The sequence below is a fragment of the Populus trichocarpa genome, chromosome 18, assembly GCF_000002775.5.
Source record: "Populus trichocarpa isolate Nisqually-1 chromosome 18, P.trichocarpa_v4.1, whole genome shotgun sequence".
Lineage (NCBI taxonomy): Eukaryota > Viridiplantae > Streptophyta > Magnoliopsida > Malpighiales > Salicaceae > Populus > Populus trichocarpa.
This window is the reverse complement of record NC_037302.2, coordinates 14,402,393-14,422,953: the sequence shown is the minus strand read 5'-3', so window position 1 is coordinate 14,422,953 and position 20,561 is coordinate 14,402,393. Positions and strand designations below refer to the sequence as shown.

The window sequence follows — 20,561 nt, the reverse complement described above, 5'->3', positions numbered from 1 at the left end:
TTTTTAATATAACACATTAAGATTATTAAAATAATATTAATTTAATATTTTTTCAAAATAAAATATTCTTAAAATGCAAATAACATGGCTGCAAGAGTTTCAAAATGCTGACATATGAAGAAGTTGCTTTTGAAAAATATGATATTAAATAAATTTTGTAACATATCGCTGTGTTTTCGATTTGCGATATCCATGACACGTGTATATTAAATAACATTATTATTTTATTATATATATATATATATATATATATATATTATTTTTTTATATATAAAAAAACTGTGCTATTACGTTATTATTTTTAATTTATAGTGCTATTTGTTTTTTTAAGAAAAATCCTCTTCCCTTGACATTATGTTTCTCTCCCGCTCTTTCAAGAACAGCAGGAAAAAAACAATGGTCATTACAACAAGAAGGAAAGGGTGACACACAGATTACAGCGGCAGTCAATTAATGGGGATTTGCTGTAGCTGTTCAGCTCAGAAGCCAGCAACAACCCAAGATCAAGACCCAACACCAAGCACCGCCGACCATGTCAGTGCAGGTACCACCACAATAATTTTCAACTTCTCTTCACATTAATTCTACTATTCATTGAATGTTTCAAATTGGGTTTCTTTTGGTTTTGCTCTTACACTTCTGTAATTTGACTTAGTTGGATAGAATCCTTTCTTTTTTTGGCTTATTTCACAACATGTCCTCTGCTTATTATATGTTTGTGATTGTGATTGGGATTGGGTCTTTGTTGTTCACTGCCCCTCTACCTTTTTATTGATGTTAATGCTTTTTGGCGTTTCTAATTGTCTCTCCAACCCTTGAAGCAATGCAAAGATGACATCTTTTTTCCTGTAGCAATGTTTTATAGGGTTGCTCATTGTGTTATCGACTCTTCAATGTGTTGCTAGCTGTACTCTCAGGATATATTCATGGAATCTAATGGGATTATCAATATTTCTAATGGGATAAAATACCAGTTACTCAAAAAAAAAAAAAAAAAAGGAGAAAAACTCCATTAGTTGGGTGCAGAAATGGTCAAATCATAGGGGACTAGTTTGTGCTTTACACTTATTTTTTTAAATTTTTTTTGGAAAATATTGCTTCCAATTTCTATTTGTGACTTCATTTTCTGATTATATGAGTTTTTCATGCTTATGCAATGGTCATACATGATTTGCAGGTAGCGATGACTTTGGAAACAGCTGGTTCTCCAGAGTAAGCACCAGCATTACATCATGGATGTCTCAACCAAGTAGCAGCTTCACATTTATCTGGGATAAAAATGTCCCTGAGAGCAGCCAATTCTCAGATGCAACTGGAAGTGGTGATGGGACTTTAGCAAATGGGCAAAATGCTACCAACTCAAGCGCAAGAGTATTCACATTGGCGCAATTGAGGGCTGCAACATATAATTTTAGATCCGATATGTTGCTGGGAAAAGGAGGTTTTGGTGACGTCTATAAGGGTTGGCTTAAGGAGAAGTTGCCTCCAAGTGGTATAAAGAAGACGGTCGTTGCTGTCAAGAAATTAGATACCTTCAGCATGCAAGGATTAAATGAGTGGAAGGTATATGGATTTCCAAATTTTGTTTTTACTGTCATACAATCATACTCTTCTTTGCTGTGCTTAAAAATATGCTCCCTTAAATTCTTTCTTTGCTGAACCTTACAAGATCTCTTTTGGAAGAGGAATGTTAATTTATAGCTCATTTTAGTATTTATCCATTAGGAATGTGTAAAATGACTTGGAACTAACTCAAGTTATATTTCTAAAAATTCTGTCTGACATCTTCACAAGTGAACAGAAAATCCATGGTATTTGAGATATCATATGTTAAGTGAATTTAGCTATTGAGGTGGTTAAGGGTGTTCTGAGTTATTGATATCTTGTACCTTTGGAATTGTGATTCTATTTCTCTCTTGCTCTCTCGTTCCCCATCTTCTGTCTTTCCTTCACAAACCAAATGCATGTGCTCTTTCTGGGAGCTAGTTCTTTGTTTGAGGTAGTAAAAGTTGTTAGTTTAATCATTTGTCCATGTATTGGTACAGGCCGAGGTGTATTTCTCCGAAAAACATTCTCACCCGAACCTGGTAAAACTATTGGGATATTGTTCGGAATGTGGAGACCGCATCCTTGTCTATGAGTTCATGAAAAAGGGAAGCTTAAATTACCATCTCTTTGGAAGTAAGAGACATTACTACTGCTTGTAAATTTTTGCATTTAGTAGAGCCTACACTTATGTATCCAAATGTTCATTCCGTTCATTCCCTACATGCTTTCCATGTTTTCAGAGCACTCATTTCCACCACTTTCATGGGACATTAGGCTCAAGATTGCTGTAGATACTGCTCGTGGTCTGGCTTACTTGCACACATTGGAAGAGCCAATAATTTACCGAGATTTCAAGTCATCGAATATGCTACTTGACGAGGCAAGTTTCTATGAAGCTTGTAGATTGTAACCCATAAACATATAAATTATGGTTGGTATTCCATGACTCCACCAATGATTGGACCAATTTCTTTCCATTGTGGTATGGGAATTTTTATCTATAGTCTTGTACCCATCTGAACATTCCTTTCCCTCCTGCCATGAGTTCTTTCCAGTCCACCAAAAATAGTTATGGGAGAATGCAACAAAAGTGTTATCTTTCAGAAAGTGTTTGTTGAAGTATTCAAGACAGACTTATTTCCTTCCAACTTCTCTTTTTATTTTAGTTCTATAACCCGAAGCTACCAGACTTTGGCTTGTCATTTTGGGGTCCCTTGATTGATTCACATGTCAGTACAGGAATCGCAGGCATGATAGGTTACATTGATCCGGAATATCTTGCAACAGGTACTTATTATTCCTTCTGAAATCTAATTTCTCTGACATCGGTGTTGGATATTTAAGTTTGTTTTGAGTCTCTTTGATCACAACTGATTTTAAAAAAAATTTCATGACCTTAATTTCATGCTCTAATTGATGTTGTGCTGGTTGGTTAGGACATTTGAATGTGAAGAGTGATGTGTACGGGTTTGGAGTTGTTATGGTTGAGATGCTAACTGGTTTACGTGCAATCGACATGAAACGTCCAAGTGGGAAACAGATACTTGTTGACTGGGCTAAACCTTATCTGACAAACAGAAGCAAGTTGAAAAATATAATGGACTCCTGGTTGAAAGGGAAATTTCCTCCCAAAGAGGCTTACCAAATAGCTCACCTTGCTATTAAATGTCTTCAACACGATCCCCGCTTCCGGCCATCAATGACAGAAATTGCTGAGACAGTCGAACAGATTGATGCCATCCATATGAGATTGGGTTAGCCTAAAATTCATTCTGGTTATCATAGTGGTTTGTAGTGTTTTAGTACTCTTCTTCATTAGTTGTCATCACAGATGAGAGATCTCTGGTATACTTTCTTCATATAACTTACACGAGAATACATAATTAGCTATCATGAAATGCTTTGAGTTTATGTGACTAGCTGTAGCAGAAAGAGTTGGGCGTGTTTGGCGCATCTTACCATGTACGCTTATCATTTGTTGTATTCATGCAGTAGTTCAATTTTCCTTGGCAATGTGATACAGTCATTTCTGTCATTGCACTGCTGGACTTGTATTGATTTGAGTATTTTTAGCAAAGAATCTGTAATCATTGGAAGCCTGTTTATGCTTTATTGGAAAAGTGGATTTAGGCCGCACAAACAAATAGGCAATTTGGTGTCACGACATAACTTTTCTTTCTCCCATTTTGTATTTTCTGCGGTTAGACATTCACTTTCTTCTTTGTTACCATGTTTGAAGAGCGGCCAGTTCCACCACTTCCGTGGGATACGAGGATGAAGATTGTGAAGGATACTGCTACAGGCCTGGCTTACTTGCACACATTGGAATAGCCAATAATATACAGAGATTTCAAGTCCTCAAATATAGTCCTGGACGAGATAAGGTTCTATGTAACTTAATCAGATAACATTATCCCTGAAACCCTCTGTTTATTTTGTTTTTTTTTTTTAATGATCATGTATCTACCTTTCCGTAGCCATTTTAGGAGATCAATGGCAGATGTTATATTATGAATGCTGCGCTGCGACTCGGTTCCAGTGATTAGACCTATTTGTTGTTACAGTGACACGAAGAACATTCATAAACACCATACTTTTGAAGTTACAGCCGTTAATTCACCATACTATTGAAGTAATAGATGGATTTTTGAAAATTAGTTTGAAATTTGTTTTTTGACAAAATAATACAGGTAAAAAAAAAAAAAACTTTTGCTAAATAGAATAAGAGCTTACATAAATTCCAAGAAAGAGAGGAGAGATGTGAGGGAAAAAAAAAAAAGATGCTGAAAGTATATCAAAACTTTGAAGACAACACTCTTGTATTATCGGAAAAATCTTAATAAGACGAATTAAATTACAATAAAGAAGATCATTAATGATTATCAAACACGACATTCAAAGATAAATGATTTATTGAACCTAGAAGCTGTAATTCTGTGCAATAGCCACTTCATGATTTGAAACTACACCATCAATGATGATTTAATCAATTGCATGATACCTCATATCAATGTGTTTTATCTGGTGATGATGATAAACCTCATATCAATGATGATTCAAGAATAAATGTAAGTAATAGTTCCTTCAATCCAAAGACTATATGCAGCGCATATAAGCAAGTTCCCGCTATAGTTATAAGATTCTGTCAAACTCATGCTTCGGTCTAAAACTCTCGAGTATGGATTGAATGAGTCAATCTAAATCGATAATAATATTATTATAAGAGTTTTTTATATATAAAAAATTTAAAAGATATCATTTTAGATTAAAAAAAATCAAATCGATATTATTGAGATTTTGAGTGAGTTAATTGGGTTGTAGTTTGACTTACTATGCTAACTAGATTTGATTGAGTTAATATTTACTCAGTTTGATATGAAACTCAACTTGAGTTAAGTCTTGTATTAATTGGACTAGCTTGGGTTAATAACACTAGTCCCACTTCGGACTATTTAATTTTTTAGCATGCTCAACAAGTAAACCATTATATAAATGAAAATAAACAAGGAATTAAATATATTGAGAAATATATGAAAATCCATTTCTTAGCTTACTAATTTTTTTAATTAACTTAAAATTATTCGCTTATTAGATATTATGGTACCGATTGTTTTTCAAAGTGCGTTTTACTTGGAAATGTATCGAAATAATATTTTTTTAATTTTTAAAAATTTATTTTTGATATCAAAATGATTTTAAAATACCAAAAAAAATTAATTTTAAGTAAAGAAAAAAATAAAAATTTAAAATTTTTTAAAAACGCTTTTGAAACGTAAAAACAAATAGACTCTTAATCCATTAAAATACAACTAAAAACTTATTAATAAAATACTCAAAGGACCATATTGAGAAAACATAAAAACTAGAAGGATGAAATACTGTAATATACTATCAACCTTTATATATTTTAGTAGTAAGTTAGAAGCACTGCCACCTAATGATATTCAAGCTCTACTTCCATTTTCAAAGTCAACGTCAAAAAAGATGTCTGTTCGCTTGGCATGGTCACTTTCTGTTCCTCTCCCTCTCTTTCATGAACTGCAGGAAATATCAATGGTCATTACGACAAGAAGGGAAGAGTGAAACACAGATTACAGCAGCTGTTAATTAATGGGGATTTGCTGTAGCTGTTCAGCTCACAAGCCAGCTACAACACAAGATCAAGACCCAACACCAAGCACCGCCGACCATGTCAGTGCAGGTACCACCACAATCATTTTCAACATCTCTTTACATTAATTCTACTATTCATTGGATGTTTCAAATTGGTTTTGTTTTGGTTTTGCTCTTACACTTCTGTCATTCGACTTGGTTGGATATTTTTTACTACATGTCCTCTGCTCATTACATGTTTGTGGCTGTGATTGAGTCGTTTTTGTTGGTGCCCCTCTACCCTTTTATTGATGTCAATGCTTTTTGGCGTTGCTAATTGTCTCTCCAATCCTTGAAGCAATGATAAGATGGCATCCTTTTGCCTTTAGCAACGTTTACAAGGTTGCTCATTGTGTTTTCGACTCTTCAATGCGTTGCTAACTGTAATCGCACGATATATTCACTGAATCTAATGGAATTAACAATATTTCTAATGGGATAAAATACTAGTTATTAAAAAAAAATCCATTAGTTGGGCGCAGATTTTTTTATTTTTTGGAAAATATTGGTTCCAATTTCTGTTTGTGACTTCATTTTCTGATTATTTGAGTTTTGCATGCTTATGCAATGGTCGTACATGTTTTGTAGGTAGCGATGACTTTGGAAACGGCTGGTTCTCAATAGCAAGCACTAGCATTACAACATGGATGTCTCATCCAAGTAGCAGCTTCACAACTATTTGGGGTAAAAATGTCCCTGAGAGCAGCCAATTCTCAGATGCAACTGGAAGTGGTGATGGGACTTTAGCAAACGGGCAAAATGCTACCAACTCAAGCGTGACAGTATTCACATTGGCGCAACTGAGGTCTGCAACATATAATTTTAGATCTGATATGGTGTTGGGAAAAGGAGGTTTTGGCGATGTCTATAAGGGTTGGCTTAAGGAGAAGTTGCCTCCAAGGGGTATAAAGAAGACGGCCGTTGCTATCAAGAAATTGGATTCTTTCAGCATGCAAGGATTAAAAGAGTGGAAGGTATGTGGATTTCCAAATTTTGTATTTACTCTCTGTCATACAGTCATACTGTTCTATGTTGTGCTTAAAGATAGGCTCCATTATATTCTTTCTTTGCTGAACCTTCCAAGATGTCTTTTGGAAGAGGAATGATAGTTTATAGCTCATTTTAATATTTATCCCATGTGAATGTGTAAAATGACTTGGGACTAACTCAAGTTATATTTCTAAAAATTCTGTCTGACATCTTCACAAGTGAACAGAAAATCCATGGTATTTGTGATTTCGTACATTAATTGAAGTTATCTATTGAGGTGGTTAAGGGAGTTCTGAGTTATTGATATCATACCTTTGGAATTGTGACCATTTTCTATTTCTCTCTGGCTCTCTCATTCCCCTTCTGTCTTTCCCTCACTAACCCAAATGCATGTGCTCTTTCGGGAGCTAGTTCTTTGTTTTAAGCAGTATAAGTTGTTTGCTTAATCATTTGTCCATGTGTTGGTGCAGGCTGAGGTGTATTTCTTAGGAACACATTCTCACCCAAACCTAGTAAAGCTATTGGGATATTGTTCGGAAAGTAGAGAGCGCATCCTTGTCTATGAATTCATGAAAAAGGGAAGCTTAAATTACCATCTCTTTGGAAGTAAGAGACATTTATGACTGCTTGTAAATTTTAGCATTTTGCAGAACCTACACTTCTGCATCTAAATATTCATTTCCTTAATTCTCTACATGTTTTCCATGTTTTAAGAGCGCTCAGTTCCACCACTTTCATGGGACATTAGGCTCAAGATTGCTATAGATACTGCTCGTGGTCTGGCTTACTTGCACACATTGGAAAAACCAATAATTTACCGAGATTTCAAGTCCTCAAATATACTGCTGGATGAGGCAAGTTTTCTATGAAGCTTGTAGATTGTAACTCAGAAATATAGAAATTATGTCAAAGAACTATCTTAACCTAAAAATTTAAACTAGTAGGTGAGATTTCAAGATATGATTTATATAGGCCTATATTATTTTGTGTTTAATTTTTATCAAATAGAATGGGGGTAGTGAGATTTAAACTCGTGACTTCTTGGTCAAAAAGGTTCTGATATCATGTTAAAGAACCACTTCATCAAAAAGATTAAGTTATTAGATGAGGTCTCAAGAATAGTTTTATATTACTTTATAACACACCTCCTCAAGTGAAAACCTTTTGGGTTTGAAACTTGCATAGATCCATTCTACCTTGTGTTTAATTTTTATCAAATAGAATGAGGATGGTGAAATTTGAACTCGTGACCGCTTGATCAACAAGGCTTTGATACTATATCAAATAACTATCTTGCCTAAAAATTTAAGCTATTAAGTGAGACTCCAAGATATAATTTATATAATTTTCTAACAAATTATGGATGCTATTTCATGACTCCACCATTGATTGGACCAATTTCTTGCCATTGTGGTATGATAATTTTTATGTAGAGTCTTGTACCCATCTGAACATTCCTTTTCCTCCTGCCATGAGTTATTTCCAGTTCATAAAAAATAGTTATTGGAGAATGCAAAAAAAGTGTTATCTTTCCGAACGTGTTTGTTTTATTATTCAAGAGGACTTATTTGCTTCCAAATTCTCCTTTTATTTTAGTTCTATAACGCGAAGCTATCAGACTTTGGCTTGTCATTTTGGGGTCCCTTGATTGATTCACATGTCAGTACAAGAATTGCAGGCACGATGGGTTACATTGATCCGGAATATCTTGCAACAGGTACTTATTATTCCTTCTGAAATTGAATTTCTCTGACATTGGTGTTGGTTGTTTAAGTTTGTTTTCAACCTCTTTGATTACAACTGATTTAAAAACTTATGTCATGACCTTAATTTCATGCTCTAACTGGTCTGCTGGTTGGTTAGGACATTTGCATGTGAAGAGTGATGTATACGGGTTTGGAGTTGTTGTTGTTGAGATGCTAACTGGTTTACGTGCAATCGACATGAAACGTCCAAGTGGGAAACAGATACTTGTTGACTGGGTTAAACCTTATCTGACAAACAGAAGAAAGTTGAAAAAAATAATGGACTCCCGGTTGGAAGGTAAATATCCTCCTAAAGAGGCTTCCCAAATAGCTCACCTTGCTATTAAATGTCTTCAACAGGAGTCCCGCTTCCGGCCATCAATGACAGAAATTGCTGAGACACTTGAACAGATTGATGCCATCCATATGAGATTGGGATAGCCTAAAATTCATTCTGGTTATCACAATGGTTTGTAGTGTTTTAGTATTCTTCTTCATTAATTCAATTTTCCTTAGCAATGGCATACAGTTATTTCTGTCGTTGCACTGCTGAACTTGTATTGATTCGACTATTTTTAGGAAATAATCTGTAATTATTGGAAGCCTGTTTATGCTTTATTTGAAAAAGGGATTAGTGGTGATTTACTCAACTTTGTTATCACCTTTTCTTGTAAGTTGGTAGACAACAGACTCTGCCTGTACTAATGCTGTGCTGTTTTCTAGTAACCCTCTGTACCACAGATGAATATCCCAGAATTCAAGTAAATTGGAATAATTAGGGTGACATTGTATTCTGATAAGAGGAACGCTAACCACATTGGTTGTCAGTGATGCAAATGTACAAATCTCATTGCACTTGTGGATCACATGATCTTACATGCTGTGGATTTTCAGTCACATGACTTGGTGGGAAAAACTCCTTATCTTTTCCCATTGACTCTAGTCTTGATCTAAGCAGCTGACAGTGTTCCCCGTTCATGGAAGCAGTGAAGTTGCAATGAAACCTGAAAAAAGCAAATCTTCTTTTCCTTTATGATCCTTGCTCGAAAATCATAAACAGGAGCATTGAAGGTTGTGCCGAACCCTCTTTGAAGAGTCTGTGCAGAGCAGACTAATCATGTTATCCGAGACAGTGCACAAACTAGTAGGATCTGCAGCACCAATAGATTTCGTTGTTTGTGTTCTACGTAGGCCTAGTCTCTGCAATAAAATTTCCTTTAAAGACAGAAGCACATAAAGCTATTTGATGGGTATTTGCTCTCAACCTGACAAGCCAAAGTCAGACCCTGTACCAAGCTTTATTGATATCAGTGCAGGTATAAAAAAATAATCCTTTTTTCTTAAAAAAATATTTCCTCATTTTCAGCACCGAATTCTGCAGTTTTTAGCTTGAAGTTCTTGTCTCTGAAGCAGGTGATGCATCTTTTGTCAGTGCCAACAGCTGGCTCACTGTTGCAAGTACTTATGTTACAACATAGCATCTCAAGTAAGTGGCAATTTTACAAGTATCTGGGGTAAGAATAATGCCACTGAGAAAACCGAGTGCTCAGATGCAAACTACGGTAAGGATTTTTTAAAAGGAGATGTTAATATTGCTGGCACAAACCTGAGAGTTTTCTCATACGCACAATTAGACGCTGCCACTAATAATCTTAGAAGGGACATGATGGTGGCTAGGGGAGTTTTCAGCTTTGTACACGAGGGTTGGCAAAAGAAGAAAATACCATTAATAGGGATAAAGAAGTCAGTCATTGTTATCAAGAAATCGAGTGCAGGTAGCTGGCAAGGAGGTAAGCAGTGGCGGAAATTTGATTTTGAATTGTCTTTGAAAAGTATTGCACTAATCCATTATACAACAATTATTTTGTAATCCTGAGTTTTTCAGTTCTTAGGCATACTTTATTCATTGTTTGGTGATATGAGGTGAAATTATTGGTAGCTTGTGGAGATGTTGTTGTTAGCTCTTCTGTTCTTAATTTTAAAGGCATAATAAGGTGCAACAAGGAGAGGGTTTTAAGAAAGATGGTTGATGTTGGTAGCTTAGAAAAATTGACAATTGGCCAAACTTATACGAACTCATTGAAGGGGAGAAATTCATACTTTATCCACATCAGAAGGAAAGGGTCGACGAAGCAAGGATCATCTAGCTACTTGGTTCATCCAGCCTTCTTATATTTTGATCGTGGTAGAATAATTTAGATTTCTTGATATTCTTGACCTATAGAATCTGAGCTTTCTCTCTCTATATATAACACACACACCAGACAGAAAGAAGTGTTCTATTTTAACAGTTTCTTAAATCTTGGTTGTGATTTTATTTAATATTAAGTTGTTTTGTAAGAATTACATGCTTAATGGGTTGTCCACATCCTGGTGCAGGCAGAGGTGAATATTCTGGGAAAGCTTTCCCATCCTAACCTTGTTAAGCTGTTGGGATACTGTCGTGAGAAAGAGGTTCCCCTTGTCTACGAGTTCATGCAAAATGGTAGCTTAAATTACCATCTATTTGGAAGTAAGAGCTAACAATCCTTATTTACCGTCTATCTGGAACTATAAGATTGCAACTCATTGAATTATTATCTGTTTGAAAGTTTAACATGGCATCCAAATGCTTGAGAATTTTCGCGCATCAATAATTTTGTTTGTTGCAATAAGAATTGGTTTTAGTCTTTGTACATATGTTTCTTCCGGTGCAGAGCGCTCAATTCGGCCTCTTCCATGGGACATAAGGTTAAAGGTTGCTGTGGGAATGGCAGCTGGCTTACTTGCACTCTTCAGAGGTGTTGGTAATTCACAGAGATCTAACCCCAAGAAGTTTCTTAATGCTGATACTTTCTGTTTGTGGAGCCCCATGTGGTCCTCCTTTGATTGTGGGTTCAATTGGATAAATCCGAAAAGCTCAACGTACGTAGCAGCAAGGATCTGGGCGCATCACGCTATCTCCAACTAACAGAAAGCGATTTACGTTACGGCCTCCGACAACATCGCCTTGGTGTGTGGGCTACACAGAAGCTCCGGCTGACTCAACATGGTAGCTCTTCTTTCATAGTAGCTCGGTTCTTAGGTGGCTCCCTATCCTATTAGCTTGATAAGGTATAATTCAGTTTATCTGTGAATTGCTACCTATGAAAATTTTAAAGAACTGGGTTCAACATCCGGTCTTCCACTCACATCGAAGAGCAGGGAGCCTAGTTGAGATATGTGACCAAAAAGTTAATTTCTCTTTCAGAAAATTGTCAGAGGATCCATAATACTGATGTTACTTCTATGTTTTGGTTTTACTCCAGTTCTATAATGCAAAAATATCAGATTTTGGCTTGGTGTCAGTTCTTTCACCTTATGATTCACGTGTCGAAACTCGTGATGGGCACGAATGGTTATGCTGCTCCTGAGATCATGAGTGCAGGTAATATTTCTTGTTCTCAACGTCTTTTTCAGTTCATAGTCCGTGTGATATGCAAACTGACATTATTATGTTGCTGATTGATTAGGAAGATTTTACGCAAAGAGTGATGTCTATAGTTTTGGAGTTGTTCTGGTTGAGATGCTAACAGGTTCACGGGCGATTGATACAAAACGTCCAAATGGGCAAGATATAGTGGTGAACTGGGTTATTCCATTTCTATCAAACAAAAGAAAGCTGAAAAAAAAAACAATGGACACTCGGTTAGAGGGGAAATATCCCATCAAAGAAGCTTCACTAATAGCCCAGCTTGCTATTAGGTGTCTTCAACTTGAACCCCAGTTCCGGCCATCCATGAAAGAAATCGCTGAGACATCGGAACAGATTGTAGCCCATCAACTTAAAGCTACCTTAGCATAAGCATCGTCCTGCTGGCTTGATTCCAAATCAAACTTCTCTTTGAAAACAGGATGCTCAAGTCCAACCATATCAGCTGTCCGTCTAAGCAAGATAATTCTGATGCCAGGGAACTCGTGTCCATCGATGCCCTTATTGTCTAACCACAAACTCTGAACTAGATTCACATCTATGCGACAAGTTATGCAATTGTGTTCTAATCTCAATCGCAAATAGGAATTAAAACAATGGTGTAATATTGGAGTGACCTAAAGTCACCATGCTCTAATGATGAAATATGTGCTTCAAGGAACACTCAAAGGTGATGAACGTTCAATTATTGTGCTCTGAGTGGCTTCAAAACAGGCGTTTTCAATTCCTTTACCTTGCTTCTTCCTTTCTAGTAGTAGTGTTCTTTTAGGCAGGCAGGAGGGCGACCAAGATCCTTTCTCAGAAATTTCAAAAAGCAACAGTGAAGCTGCAAGGAACCTGAGTGCCGCTATCTTTGAAAACTAATGATTTCACACACACATCAACAATGACTAAAGTCACCTTCACAAACAAAGAAAAACAAGAAAAGATAGAGTTCAGTTCCTGTAAACTTCTTACTCAATTTTGAGTTTGGTAAACCGTGTTTGTACAAGTATGTTAGCTGCAAAATTTTCTTGTGCCAACCTAGCCGGCTGACAATATAATTATTAAATTATATTAAGCTTGGAAAACGAGTTGATTTAAGACATGACTGACGAGTTGATTTAAGAAATTCAAGAGTTAAATTTCAATTTAAATTAAAAAATATATTGATTTGCTAAAACTTGATTGAGTATAACTTGTTTGATTCAATTATACCTAGTCCAGGTCAAGTGAGGATATTTTAAAAAAAGAAGAAATAACATCATTTTTTTTTTCAATCAAGTGACTCATGCCTTTTTGTGAGTCAGGTTTGAGTCTAACAGCTATGTGCAGGGGTTTGAACTAGTGTTATAAGACTCAATTTGATGGTTAACCTGATGATTCGTAGTAGACATGTGACTTAGCCTGAACGGGTTACTGAAAAATCCTGATTTTTTTAAATCGAAATAATGTTGTTTCAAGAGTTTTTTTTTTTAAAAAAATCGTAGACCTGTGGACTACAAAAAGTGATCCTTCCAGGAAATTTCCAACAGGATTAATAGTGTTCAAAAGTGCCCGAATGCTGCAATGTTTGAAAAACTTTCAGTTCTCACGCACAGCAATTCCCTTAAAGTCAACATCATTAGAAAAGTCCAAAATTCCTCTATTAATGTCTCAGTCAAAATCTATGCTTAACAATCACCATTGGTTCCACACTGCAAAAAGAAAGAGAAGCATTTAGGACTGTGTGATGGGGATTTGCTGGAGCTCTTCACCTGATCAGAAGCCAAACTCACTTCCCATAGTACCAAGTAACATAGATAATCTCAGTGCAGGTAAGCAAAAACTTTCAGTCTGTCATGTTATATCTTAATGGTCAATTTCAAAACCAGCAGTTTCTGGCTTAAAGTTCCTGCCTTTGTGTCAGGTGATACCTTTTCTGTTGGTGATAACAGCTGGCTGAGTGTTGGAAGCAGCAACATTACAGCATGGGTGTCTCAAGTAAGTGGGAGTTTTACTCGTATTTGGGGCAAGAATAATGGAACTCATGAGGATAGCCGATATTTAGATGCCGGTAGTGATGAGGATTTTGAAAATGGTGGAATCAGTAACATTGCCGTGGCAAACTTGAAAGTTTTCTCATATGCACAATTGATAGCTGCAACTAATAATTTTGGAAGAGATATGGTGGTGGGCAGGGGAGGTTTTGGCAAAGTATACAAGGGTTGGCAAAAGGAGATGGTGCCATCAATGGGGATAAAGAAGTCAGCCATTGCTGTCAAGAAGTTGGGTACTGCAAGTAGGCAAGGATTTCAGCAGTGGCAGGTATGTGCTTTTGGATTGTCTTTACAATGTAATGTACTTCATTATGTGGTTAATCTATGTAATCTTGAAATTTTTTAGTTCTTCAGCTTATTTGGTTTGATTTGGAGGCACTCAGGACCTTGGCTAGTTACAAGTAGCCAACCCTCTTATAAAATTAGGCCTTTGAAACTCTGGCCAACCTTGAGCATATCCAACAAATGGATTAAAAGTTACGAACTTTTTTTTAGGCCGACCTCTTCTTAGGTTTATAAATATCCGAGCAAAACTAACCGCGTAGCCCAGTTATGAATGATACGCAATTGACTACTCAGAACCACTTGCATCATCATGCCATACAAAAGATAGCATCAAGAAATGGCAAGAAAATGTAGATGGCACAAACAATTTTAAGAAATGGGCTCACAGACCCAGCAGCATATCCCGAGTGCATTTAACGATAACCCAGTGAAGAGTAGCGTAGGAACTGGCTGCATTCTTTGCTGCTGGTTACATTTTGATTCTTGTAACATAGTTTTGATATTTTGCTTGTGCTCTTACTGGTTGCTCACATGTGGTGCAGGCAGAGGTGAATGTTTTGGGAAGACTTTCTCATCCTAATCTTGTAAAGCTGTTGGGGTATTGCTACGAGAATAAACAATTTCTCCTTGTCTATGAGTACCTTCCCAATGGAAGCCTCAATTACCATTTGTTTGGAAGTAAGAGCTAACAATCATTATCTTGTCATCTTCGGAAGTTTAAAACTGAACCCAAATGCACAAGCATTTGTCCTCTTGCTTATACGATGTTCTCAGGACACTTGTTTCTTCCTGTGCAGAGGGCTCAGTCCAGCCACTTACTTGGGACATAAGATTTAAGATTGTTATAGGAGTTGCTCAAGGCCTGACTTACATGCACAGTCCTGAAGTATCGGTAAATCATAGAGATTTGAAGTCCTCAAACATACTTCTTGATGAGGTAAACTTCTCATAATAACTTGATTATGTCACCTCTTAAGGTATTCTTTTTAAGCTCACATGACAAAGATTTATGTTAAAGGATAAATATTCACATTCCTTCTATGCTTTGGTTTTCTTCCAGTTCTATAATGCAAGGATAGCAGACTTTGGCTTGGCGGCGTTGGTTCCCTCGGCTGATGAATCACAGGCTGAAACTCATTTAATGGGCACATATGGTTATGCTGCTCCTGAGGTGTATGCCACAGGTAATTTCTTCTTCCTAATGAATCCATAGTGCAGAGTTCATGTAACTGTAGGCTGACATTAATGTCTTTCTGATTGATTAGGACATCGTTATGCGAAGAGTGATGTGTACAGTTTTGGAGTTGTTTTGGTCGAGATGCTAACAGGCTTGCGAGCAATCGACAGGAGACGTCCGAATGAGCAACAATTTCTGGTGTCCTGGGTAATACCATTTCTGTCAAGCAAAAGAAAGTTGAAAAGCATAATGGACACACGGTTGAAAGGGAAATATCCTCTCAAAGAAGCATCACTAGTTGCTCGGCTTGCTATCAGATGTCTTAAGGTGGAGCCCAAAATCCGGCCATCCATGAAAGAAATTGCTGAGACATTGGAACACGTTGAAGTGCGCAAATACAAGAGTATCAGATCCTAAACTTCATTGTGCTTGCCAATTCCTCACCAAACACCTCCTGTAGATGAAAACAACATAAAAAAGATAACAAGAATAAACAACACAAAATTCTACCAAATATGATCAACATGAAAAAACCGTAACAAGATTGATGTATTGTTTCCGCCTGCGTCAATAGCTTCCCGTGGGATGATAGGACTAATTGATATTAGTTCTGTAATTTTGTGACAAAGATGACTTGCATTCAATTACACTAAATTATCTCTTACTAAATTGTACAACTATTTTAGCATCAATTATTTCTCCTTTCATTAAAGGAAAATCTATGCATGGAAATCTTCCTCTTATTGACATTTGAGTACTTGAGAAATCTAGTGTAGAGGCTTGATAATTTTTCAGCTATGACTGACAAGTTCCCTGAAAAATATTCAAGAAATCAAGCTGCATAACAAAGAAAATATCTTGTTCCATCCCTTGTTGAATAGCCTACAAGTGGCTAAATAACCTTGTGTTTGTGGAAAAATATGCCCTTTGGGTGCTTAGCCAATCTTTAAAACTTTCTTAATGATTTATAGTTCAAGTGATATTATTATATTCTCTTTCAGAAAAAAAAATCCTTAGAATGTTTGTTTTTTAAGAGTAGAACTCCCACCAACCTGTGATGATGTAATCTGTGAAAGGTAGGGAAAGAAGTTTATTTTATTGCTAGGAGTTGAAATGGAAGATTCTCCCCCGTTTAAATATTTTCTTTTATTCTGTAAGGTGGATGAAAATAATACAAGAAAGCAACAATCATAAAGAAATAAATAAATTGTCGCTTGCTTCCTTGTAGATTTACAAACAAAGTAGAAAGTCAACTAGGAAAAACAATATAAAATCTTAAAAGAAAAGGAAAAAAATAATTTAGCTCATATTTTAAAGATTTTCCGGGCATCAACTTGCTATATAAATTTTGGCAAAATTTAACCCTCATCCAATTAAGAAAGAGGCGAACAGTTATAATATTGTCTGCTCAGTTTGGTTCTTACTTGTTGAGATTTTTTTGTTTAATTAATTTCATCTTTTAATATTTTGTTTTGTTTCCTAGCACAAACAATCCACTTTCAACGAATTAACTGGGGACTACAACGCGGTTTGTGGGTCATGATTATGGGATATCTCCTGGACTTTTCAAGGAGAAGACTTTCTGGAAGTGCTTGCAGAAAACTATTGTGGAGTTGCTAGGCAGCCCACACCCAATTTCTCATTTTCAAGAACTGCCAGTACAAGATAGTAATTTTGTAGCAGATCAACTGGTATTTTTCGGGGTCTCTCTTTTTTTCTTGTTAAACTCAAACCCAAAGCAAAAGCTTCTGTTCTTTTTTGTTTGTTTTGATTAAGGTGGGAGTAAGGAGTGTCTTGAGACATAGCATGGCTGAGTCTGCAGTGTCAACTGTAGTGCAAAGGCTTGGAGACTTGCTTATTCAAGAAGCAGTTTTCTTGGATGGAGTGAATGAGGAGGTTTATGGCATGCAAGTTGAACTGCAGAGGATGCAATCTTTCCTGAGAGATGCAGACAGAAGACAAGATGAAGAAGAGAGTGTTAAAAATTGGGTCTCAGAAATCAGAGAAACTGCTTATGATGCTGAAGATATTATTGAAGAGTTTGCACTCAAAGTAGCTTTAAGGAGGAGATCAGGTATGGTAAATGTTATGAAGAGGTATGCCACTCTTGCTAAAGAAACTATAGAGCTTCATAATGTTGGAAATGAGATTCAAATTATTAAGAATAGAATTTCTAGCCTCACCAATAGCTTGCAAACATATGGGATAATACAAAGAAATGATGATTGGAGCCCCGGATTAGGGAGGCAACAGCAGCAGTTAAGGAGGTCTTACTCACATATTGTTGAGGAGGATATAGTTGGGTTGGAGGAAGATGTGAAAGTTTTGGCAGAGCAATTGGTAAACAGTAATGGGATTGTGTCCATCTGTGGAATGGGTGGAATAGGGAAGACAACTCTTGCCAAGAAGGTATATCATAACAGTAAGGTTAGACATCATTTTGATGCTTTTGCTTGGGCTTATGTGTCTCAACAATGCCAAGTGAGGGAGGTTTGGGAGGGAATCTTGTTTAAGCTCACCAATCCATCTAAAGAACAAAGGGAGGAGATTGCCAATTTGAGGGATGAAGAGTTGGTGAAGAGGCTTTATCAAGTCCAACTAGAGAAGAAATGTTTGGTGATTCTTGATGATATTTGGACCATACCAACATGGAATAATCTGTGTCCTGCTTTTCCATACTGGAAAACTGCAGGCAGTAAAATATTGCTAACTACTCGCAAGATGGATGTGGCTTTGCATCCTGACCCAACATGTTTCCTGCATGTTCCACCCCAGTTGAATGATGACGAGAGCTGGGAATTGTTAAAAAAGAAGGCATGTGTTGACAATAATTATCCAGGTAATGTTTTTGCAACCAGAACTACCCCACTTTCAGATAATTTCTTAGTGTTTGTTTGTCTAGAAACAGAGCATATGAAGGAAGAGAGAAAACCTTAGTTGGGTTTATCTCTATGAGTAGATGTGAGGAAGGATATTGTCAAATGAAGTTCAAGGTTGAACATGGCAAAATCGCCAGATTTCAGTAGGCCGAAATTCAACTTGGTTCAACTTATTTTGCTTGATAAGTGCATATGTTTTTCTACCTCTTAAAGTGGTTCTTTAATTGGGAAGGTGGGATTCTGAATTTCTAAATCGTTCAATGGTAACATAGGTTTGCAGAGGTATTTAAGCGAAGAGACTGTTGCCACTATCATCGGCACCAGTGTTTTTGAACATTCATTGCTCTAAAATTTATATTTTTCTTTTTGCAGACGTTAGAATCAGAGCAGAAATAGAGAGGTTGGGAAGGGAAATGGTCGGAAGGTGTACAGGTCTACCATTGGCGATCATTGTGCTTGGAGGACTGTTGGCGACTAAGAAGACTACTTTTGAGTGGGACGTGGTTCGAAAAAATATCATTTCCCACTTGAGGAGAGGCAAAGGCGATGAACAACTCTTAGGAGTAGCTGAGGTGCTAGCCTTAAGCTACCATGAATTGCCATATCAGTTGAAACCATGCTTTCTTCACCTGGCTCATTTCCCAGAAGATTGTGAGATACAAACAAAGAAAATGTTACGAATGTGGGTTGCTGAGGGTTTTGTATCTAGTGTGTACAATGGAGTGGAGGAAGAAACTATGGAGGATGTGGCTCAGCGTTATTTGGGCGAGTTGGTAGAGAGGTGTATGGTTCAGGTGGTAGAGAGGGGCACAACTGGAAGGATTAGAACTTGCCGCATGCATGATCTTATGAGAGATCTATGCGTATCTAAAGCAAAGCAGGAAAATTTTCTTGAGGTTTTCAATCAGTCGCTTGCAAGTGATCACCCGGCAGATTCCTTTCCTTGGTCTATGGTGAGGGAAGCAAGGTCAATTGGTAGACTTCGCAGGCTAGCAGTTGTTTTGGAAGGAGATCTTCATAAATTTATCCCCTCAGGATACAAAAGAAATTCCCATCTCAGGTCTCTTTTGTATTTCCATGAAAAAGCATGCCATGTAGAGAACTGGGGATCGTTAAAATCTGTATTCAAGAACTTCAAATTACTAAGAGTCTTGGATCTTGAGGGTATTCAGAGTCATGGTGGAAAATTGCCGAAAGAGATTGGAAAGCTAATCCACTTGAGATTCTTGAGCTTGAGAGATACTGATATAGATGAGTTGCCATCTACAATAGGCAACTTGAGGTACTTGCAAACTCTAGACTTGTTGACATGGAATTCAACTGTACAAATACCTAACGTAGTATGGAGGTTGCATCGATTACGACACCTGTATCTTCCTGAATCCTGCGGTGAATATTCTTATAAATGGCAATTAGCTAATCTGGTCAACTTGCAGACACTAGTGAACTTTCCTGCAGAGAAATGTGAGATAACTGATCTGGTAAGATTGAATCATCTTAAGAAACTAGTGATAGATGATCCAAAGTTCGGGGCAATCTTCAGATCCCCTCGTGCAAGATTTTACCGCCTGCAATCACTGTCTTTTGTTAGTAACGAAGATTCAACAGTCGTTCAAGTTATACAAGGATGCCCTAATCTTTATAAGCTGCATATAGAAGGGCAGATAGAGAAGCTACCAGATTGTCAGCAATTCTCTGCAAACCTAGCCAAATTGAACCTGCTGGGATCTAAACTTACAGAAGACCCAATGCCAACACTGGAGAAGCTGCCGAACTTGAGAATTCTTCGCTTACAAATGGATTCGTTTCTTGGGAACAAAATGGTTTGCTTGGACAAAGGTTTTCCTCAACTAAAGTCTCTGTTCCTTTATGACTTGCCAAACCTAGAAGAGTGGGAGGTTGTTGAAGGAGCAATGGCTAATCTTTTCCATTTAGAGATTTCAAATTGCACGTCCTTGAAGACTGTCCCAGAAGGGCTAAGATTCATTACCAGTCTCCGTGAAATGGAGATCCGGTCAATGCTTAAAGCATTCAGAACTAGGCTTGAGCATGGAGGAGAGGATTACTACAAAGTTCAACATGTGCCCTCCATTGCGTTTCGGTATTGTGATTACTAAAGTATAAACTGTTAATTATGTTTCATTTCAGCAGTAACTGTCATCTGTTACTGATTTTTGAGAAGATTATTGGAGATTATCTGAATCTTTCTTTGTTCTTTCTGTAATAAGGCTCCCTTTGAAACAGACTACTTTACATTTCTTCCCATTTTTATTTGAGTGATTCAGATTTAGTTAACACCAGATTTATAAGGCTGAA

General features: G+C 36.9%; 4 protein-coding genes and 1 pseudogene across 4 annotated transcripts; all 5 read left to right on the top strand.

Annotated features, from left to right (window-relative positions):
• The first annotated feature begins 326 nt into the window (after positions 1-326).
• On the top strand, positions 327-4,134 carry LOC7484049 (probable serine/threonine-protein kinase PIX13). The gene is made up of 7 exons (XM_024590427.2): positions 327-544; positions 1,178-1,563; positions 2,046-2,181; positions 2,289-2,428; positions 2,715-2,835; positions 2,985-3,302; positions 3,788-4,134. Exons 1-7 carry the CDS (start codon positions 454-456, stop codon positions 3,877-3,879), a joined length of 1,284 nt encoding a protein of 427 aa, XP_024446195.2. The 5' UTR covers positions 327-453; the 3' UTR covers positions 3,880-4,134.
• A 1,353-nt stretch (positions 4,135-5,487) lies between these two features.
• On the top strand, positions 5,488-9,161 carry LOC7484048 (probable serine/threonine-protein kinase PIX13). Its single transcript, XM_024590429.2, has 6 exons — positions 5,488-5,749; positions 6,289-6,674; positions 7,161-7,296; positions 7,405-7,544; positions 8,287-8,407; positions 8,554-9,161. Exons 1-6 carry the CDS (start codon positions 5,659-5,661, stop codon positions 8,874-8,876), a joined length of 1,197 nt encoding a protein of 398 aa, XP_024446197.1. The 5' UTR covers positions 5,488-5,658; the 3' UTR covers positions 8,877-9,161.
• A 520-nt stretch (positions 9,162-9,681) lies between these two features.
• LOC18107829 (probable serine/threonine-protein kinase PIX13) lies at positions 9,682-12,614 on the top strand (annotated as a pseudogene).
• Positions 12,615-13,467: 853 nt separating this feature from the next.
• On the top strand, positions 13,468-16,109 carry LOC18107828 (probable serine/threonine-protein kinase PIX13). The gene is made up of 6 exons (XM_006372115.3): positions 13,468-13,682; positions 13,775-14,172; positions 14,732-14,867; positions 14,987-15,126; positions 15,250-15,373; positions 15,455-16,109. The coding sequence occupies exons 1-6, from the start codon at positions 13,598-13,600 to the stop codon at positions 15,781-15,783; spliced, it is 1,212 nt and encodes a 403-aa protein (XP_006372177.1). The 5' UTR covers positions 13,468-13,597; the 3' UTR covers positions 15,784-16,109.
• Positions 16,110-16,751: 642 nt separating this feature from the next.
• Positions 16,752-20,545, top strand: LOC18107826 (putative disease resistance protein At1g50180). Its single transcript, XM_024590426.2, has 2 exons — positions 16,752-18,205; positions 18,618-20,545. Exons 1-2 carry the CDS (start codon positions 17,173-17,175, stop codon positions 20,360-20,362), a joined length of 2,778 nt encoding a protein of 925 aa, XP_024446194.1. The 5' UTR covers positions 16,752-17,172; the 3' UTR covers positions 20,363-20,545.
• Positions 20,546-20,561: the final 16 nt, after the last annotated feature.